The 6,416-nt window shown below is 45.3% G+C and overlaps 1 protein-coding gene across 1 annotated transcript in view; it reads left to right on the top strand.

Moving 5' to 3' along the window:
- Positions 1-1,263: 1,263 nt before the first annotated feature.
- Positions 1,264-6,416, top strand: part of GFRA1 (GDNF family receptor alpha 1) — a 353,246-nt gene continuing 348,093 nt past the window's right edge. The window contains exons 1-3 of the mRNA XM_054984264.1: positions 1,264-1,461; positions 2,662-2,964; positions 4,572-4,655. Coding sequence (XP_054840239.1) covers positions 1,422-1,461; positions 2,662-2,964; positions 4,572-4,655 — 427 coding nt within the window. The 5' untranslated portion in view covers positions 1,264-1,421. The remainder of the gene's footprint in view (positions 1,462-2,661; positions 2,965-4,571; positions 4,656-6,416) is intronic.

The raw sequence follows: 6,416 nt of genomic DNA, 5'->3' as shown, positions 1-6,416 counted from the left end.
CGCAAAAAAGACAAAATGATGAATTTACTGCTATTTACTAGTAGCAGTAAATCACCCTCAAAACGAGCGAAGAGTCCAACTGCCAAGCGTCCACTGATGCATTTCTTCGGCGAAGCCCAGGTCATTTCCTAAAGGCCTCGGGCTGTGCGGAAGCCCCGCAACGCTTTGATTCCTTCTGGTCTGCAAAGGGCCAGAAGGAGCTTCGTTTGCGCCCCGATTCTCCGCGTCGTCCGGCGAGAGGGGGCTCGCGCTACTCTTGCGGAGGCGCGGGCCCTCGAGGGGCGGGGCGCCAGAAAGTTTCTCTCCAGTGCCGGGCGTGGGCAAGGGGGCTTCCCGGGGAGAGGTCCCTCGCCGGCGCGCTTTCCAGCTCTGTCGGACACGCAATCGAGGCGAACCCACGTCGCGGAGTGGACATTCGTCTCGGCTGGCCCCCGGGGCTGGGGGAGGAAATCGGTCCTGCCGCGCGTTCCCGGGCCACCTGTCTGTTCGGCTGGGTCGGCCTCAAAATCTCTGCCCTCCTCAGTTTCTTCCGTAGCTGCAGAGAGCGTGGCTTGCGGTTTGCCGATTCGTGGGAGCCGAGTGGGAAGGGAGCCCGCGGCGGGCAGGGGCTTTTTCGCCTCTCGCTCGCGGAAGGGGGGCCTCCGAGGAAGCGGCACCTGCCGGCGCCTGCCCATCCTGGGGCTCAACAGCTCTGTCTGCTCGCTGCGTGCGCCGCTTCTCCGACAGAGGGGGCAAGGCGAGCTCGCCAGAGAGCCCGGCAGCCGCACGCAGCAGCTGGGAGGGTTAACCCGCCTCAGCCCCCCCACCCCGCCCCGATGAACGAGGCAAGGCAGAGCTCCCTGGGAAGAAATCCGCCGAGCCTGCAGACTTGGGCATAGGAAAAGGACGGGAGGGCTAGCCCGGAGCCTCGCAGGCACCGCGATGACTCGGAGGCGCCTTTAAAGGGGAAGAAAGCGGCTTTTCCGGAGTCGTTTTGTGTGTCAGCGGGACGTGGGACAAGCGCCTGGATTTCTGCCCCCCCCCCCCGCCGGCTCTTTCTTGGGAGTCCCTCCCCGGGAAAAAAGTGCTGCCCACCAAAGGGGCAGGCGAAGCTTCTGCTGCGCGTCGCACTCGCGCTCCCAGCGTGAGCCTCTCTCCCCGCTCCGAGAAATCCGCGCTTGTGTTTTCAGGATGCTGGGATGTGAGATCTAAGTGAGAAATCTTCGCCTGCTCTTTATTTTTGTTTTTGGGCAGAGCAGTGGCTCTGGGTACTCCCTGTGGACTGAAGAGTGAGGAGGGTGGGGTGGGCATTTTCTTGGGAATTCAATGGATATGAACTTGGGGGCTTTGGAATCTCGGTGGCTTGGAATATCTATATGCTGACCATCTTTTGAAGTGGCACACGGAAGCTCACTTGGGGGAACGATCTGCAGAACAGCAAGATGTCTCTGGCTACTTTCTACTTGGTTTTGCCCCTAATGGGTAAGTGTGTGGGTGCTCTCCGTGCATAGCTCCCCAAAGCCCAGTGCTGGCTTGGTGCACCCTGTTACTTCCGTATTGCCACAATGAAGTTTTCTGTAGTTTTTAAACCCTCCGTTTGCACCCCATCTTTCTGCATGCACTGAGCCCAGGTAAAGCTCACAAAGATACTGTTTGCTACCTTAAACTGGATTTTAGCAAGTTCAAACGGAAACTTTCTGGTAATTGCTCATCGTTGGCAGCTTAACAGGAGAGAAGTGGAGATCTTCCCACAAAGGATTGTAAGAGAAACAATTGTTTCTTTGATGAACTGTGACTCGAAAAGGGACTGGGGAAGCTTGGATCTGGCCCATTTTGACAATAGACATGGGGTGTGTGTGTATGCAGTATATACACATGCCTGCATGTTCTTGTCAGGAAATGAAGCATGGCAACCACATTGACTCTCATTTCCTTTGCCTTCTACCTTCTTGGTGGTTGGAGAGAAAGGCAGGAACAAAAAGAGTGTCAATTTTTACCCTTCCAGTGGAAGATGTTGTACACACAGCCTTTCAAAGGAGGCTGGTGGAGTGTGAATAGTTCCATAGGAAGAGGTCTGTGGGGAGACCATCCCCAACTGGATGTTTCTGAATGTAAATTAAAATCACAGCAAAGCTGCTGTGGAAAGGGGGGGCAGATATTGAGCCCACTGTTGCTGTTTTAAGTGGATGAAGGGAAGTGAACTTAATTGAGGGAAGAAGGGAATAAATCTTTCACTGTGCAAGTTAACCTCTGTGGTATTTTTCTAGCCTCAAATCAGCCTAGCAGGCTTCTCTTGAGCTAAAAATAGATACTTTTCTGTGAACTCTTAAGGAAGAAGATCCTGGGGGTAAAAAGTTCAGTTCTCCTCTCAAACTCTTTGGCTTGTGCAGTGGGAAGCGGGACTGGGTGGGGGGAGTTGGCTTTATCATTCACTCCTGGGACATTCATTTGTTAGAAAGACTGCTTGGAGCACATGGTTTTTCAGCTGCTTGAAGGATGCTCAGTGTTTCTGGAGTCCGTTAGAAAAAGGGCTAGAATAGATCTTATACTCTTTCTTTGCCTCTGGAATTCCTTTCTTGCTACCACAATTCTTGTTCTTTCGAAGTCTCCCTGGATGGGTGCCTCTATCCTCAGAGCCTCAAAAGCACTTTTCCTGATGTCTTTTGTTCCCTTTTATTGTAGAAGTGCTCTTGTCCGCTGAAGTGAATGGGCTGCTTGGTGGAGACCGTCTCGACTGTGTGAGAGCCAGTGACCAGTGTCTCAGGGAGCAGAGCTGCAGCACTAAATACAGGACACTGAGGCAATGCGTAGCCGGCAAAGAGAGCAACTTCAGCCGGGCGACAGGCCTGGAGGCCAAGGACGAGTGCAAAAGTGCCATGGAGGCTCTCAAGCAGAAATCGCTGTACAATTGCCGCTGCAAGAGGGGCATGAAGAAGGAGAAAAATTGCCTACGTATTTACTGGAGCATGTACCAAAGCTTACAGGGTACGTTGCAAAATGGTCCCCATTTCCCTCCCATGAGAAGGGGTTTTCTCCCTGGCCCACATTTCTCCCCTCAGGTGACTTCATAATTCCCCGTTATGTTCTTCAGCTGCAAACGAAGGACCATTTCATGTCACCCAGCAAGAGCAGCTGTTGCTGCTGCATCCGCCTGTTGTTGGGAAATGCAGGATAAAAGATTTCCTCCAGGGGGACTCAGTTGACCTTTGTAAACTGAAGTCGAAAGATTAAGTATTAACCAGTGCAAACTCTACAAGACCGTCCGCTAGGTACTCTGCTTTCCCATCCCCTTGTCCTGAGAAGGGTCTTAAACATTTGTCAATGAAATCTAACTTCTCCATTTGTTTCCTCACTGTCCTGCAAAGTTATCCAGACATTGCAGAGTTATCCAGGGTCTGTGTTTAAAAATAGTTCCTTTTCATGTGTGCAAATATCTACATAATCCTGGAGGAAGTAGTTATTTTGTACTTTAGGTAACGTTCGGGGCAATGTGAGGATGGCATACTAATAGTTCAGTATTAGAGCATTGAACTTACGAAAACATCTGTTGATTCCTGCTTCAACAGAACTGCTAATACAATTTTGGACTCTGGCCCTTGGTTGATTAGATATTAAAGGCCCTGTTCTGATGTCATTGTGATCTTAATGTGCCTTATAATATCTACTTTGATGCTTCCATAGCATAATTGAAATCAATATTTTAGTCAGTGACAACACTGAATAATTTAATGACTGGATTTATTTGCTGTAGCTTTCACACTAAATTATGCTTATTTATTACTGAATACTTTTGACTATATATAGTTTCCTCTCATTCTTTACAGTAGAATCATAATAGTTACTTTCAAAGTGTTTAGCTTTTGTTAGCTATTCTATGTTCAAGTTAAAAAAAATTGTTATACCTAAATGTAAAGTAAATTGTAATTGTATGTGGGAGATCTCCCCCCCCCCCCAACTCTCTCTCCTCCACTGTAATTGCTCATGAAGGCCAGACTGCCACAGGTAAATCTGTTCACATTTTCTGTTTGATTTCATTAACAACATTTGTGGTAATGAGCTTTCTGAAGAAGTGAACTGTGGCTCATGAAAGCTGATACCCTACCACAGTGTTTGATTTCATGTTAGGGGATGGCTAAGAAGAAGAGTTACTGACAAGAAGCAGCTCCCAAAAAGGCTCCCAAGTATTTTCAAAAAGTGAACTTTGAGAACAGCAACTGTTGTGATTTGGAATAAAGTCAGATTTTAACATCATCTGGTGTAGCACAAGTATAAAAAGTCTAATAAAGATACTCTGCTGAGTAATAATTCTGAAGTGACCAAGCTGTTGAGCATTTGAAGTGTGGCACTTTCTTTCTTCCCCAAGGCTGATAGAGGGGCATATGGAGGGTAGAGCCCCATAGAAATGAAGTCCAAGTAGATGAGAACTGGTCCACATCCTGGAGAAAGGGGGTTGTTGTAAAACTGGGAGAAGAATCAGAAGTTGACTGGTGGGGTGTGTACGTGGACGGTAGAGGGCTGGAGCTTCTAGATGTGTTAAGGTTTCAAAAAATAATAAAGTGCTAAAGGAAGAACCTCCTTTTTATTATCTTTAGGAAATGACTTGCTTGAAGAGTCACCTTATGAACCAGTTAACAGCAGACTATCGGACATAACGAGGCTAGCACCAGTTCTGTCAGGTAAACATTTTGTGATTGTTGTACTGCAGTGTGGGCTATTAGTTAATCCTTTCTGAATGGCTTATGAGGGCTTTCTTAGGATGTGGAGTAATATATTTTCTTCTGTTAAAATCAGCCCAGCTGGTTTTGGACTTAGAAAATGTAAGCTATAGCAGTGTTGCAAAGGAAGTACTGTCTGTTCTGAGAATTCTATTGGCGTGAACTCATTTGGTCTTTAATAATTGTATGATTCTGTAAGCCACAGACTGTGGGTGAGACCGCACTGCCTCTTCATCATTTGGTGATTGCAGTGTCAGCATGTGCAAAACAGAATCACAGGCCCAGCTCCACAGAGGGAGCATTCTTATCAGCTGACATCATTGCAAATGCCGTGCTTTTCTACAGAAGCGATTCATACACTTATTTTGTGAGTCATGAGGTGCTGCTGCTGAGACATCCAGTGAGGTACATGTATGTGTGAATAAGCCACTGTGTCATTGTCTTTATGGGAAATGATAATTCATTTTTGTCCAGTATATGTTTTTAGAGCTACTTGTTCTTGTACTCTGTACATGAGGAATAAAAAAAGAGTGCATTGTACTTCTAATTCTGAATAAATCCTGTAATTCCTTCCCACCTCCTACCCCTTGTTCATTCAGTTCCTGGAATGGAAAAAGAAAAGAACAGCTGAATACACCTGTAGGTGGCAATCTCATTCTCTGCCTTCAGAATTTAAAATGCAACACCTGTGTGTGAATGTGGTCTATGCAGATTTGACACACAGGCAAATACGATCATTCTGTTATCAGTTTTAAGAGAGGCAAAAATGAGTGCCTTATTCACTTTAAAAATGATAGATATCGAATTAAGACTTTGTCCTTTTGTTTGAACTATTAGTTCAGAGTTCTTTTACTTGTTCTGTTTTCAGAAAGTCTCTTTTGTGTGATTAATATTACCCAGAGTAAGTTTTGCTGTTCTTATGCAGAACGGACTGGAGTATGCCACTTGTGCTTCCAGACTTAAATTGCATTTCTTTTGGATCAGAAATGTTTGTTGACACTATGTATTTTAAGCATCACTGGAATCTTGCAGTCTATCATCAATATTCAACACTGGAATTCATTGCCTGTATAAAATATATTTGTCTTGTAAATAAATGATATTGTTCCCAGGTATAAAAAGCCATGTCACCCTTGCATGCTGTTCAGTTCTGGTGAAGATAGCAGTTTTTTTGGCCAGACTGTACAAAAGAAAAGGTCTATAATACCAGAACAACAAAGTGCGAGAATAAATGGTATAGAGAGGAAATGGTTTCTTGAAGGCTATCCAAATAAACAATACATGTCAGTTTTATCTGGATAAATCAATGCAAACCTTGCATACTGAGCTCATAGTAACCTTTTTAGTCTGTTTAAGATCAAATGTTGATCTGTCTTTTAAAAAATTAATATAATATGAATGCAAGTGCATTTTCTGCCTCAGTCTGATCTATTTTTAAAAAAATATTTTTGTTAGATTCCATGGCTGTCTGCAGCAGCAATTACATAATGACATACAATTCTAACCGCTGTAATTATTCTGGAGCTGATAAGAATGATCTGTTCATTCACATTGGATCTGTTCCATATTATTCCACCTGGTATTTCCATTCATTTAAGTGGAGGGTTTGGATCTGCAGGATTAGTTTGAGAGTGAAGGATATAATGTAGATGTTTCACTGGCTTAGACTTTACTGTGGATACTGCTAATATTTTGAAGCTGTTGAAGTCTACAATAATAGAT

The sequence above is a fragment of the Eublepharis macularius genome, chromosome 6, assembly GCF_028583425.1.
Source record: "Eublepharis macularius isolate TG4126 chromosome 6, MPM_Emac_v1.0, whole genome shotgun sequence".
In the NCBI taxonomy this organism is placed as follows: domain Eukaryota; kingdom Metazoa; phylum Chordata; class Lepidosauria; order Squamata; family Eublepharidae; genus Eublepharis; species Eublepharis macularius.
Note: the sequence above shows the minus strand (reverse complement) of the source record. Positions and strands in the feature narration are given on the sequence as shown.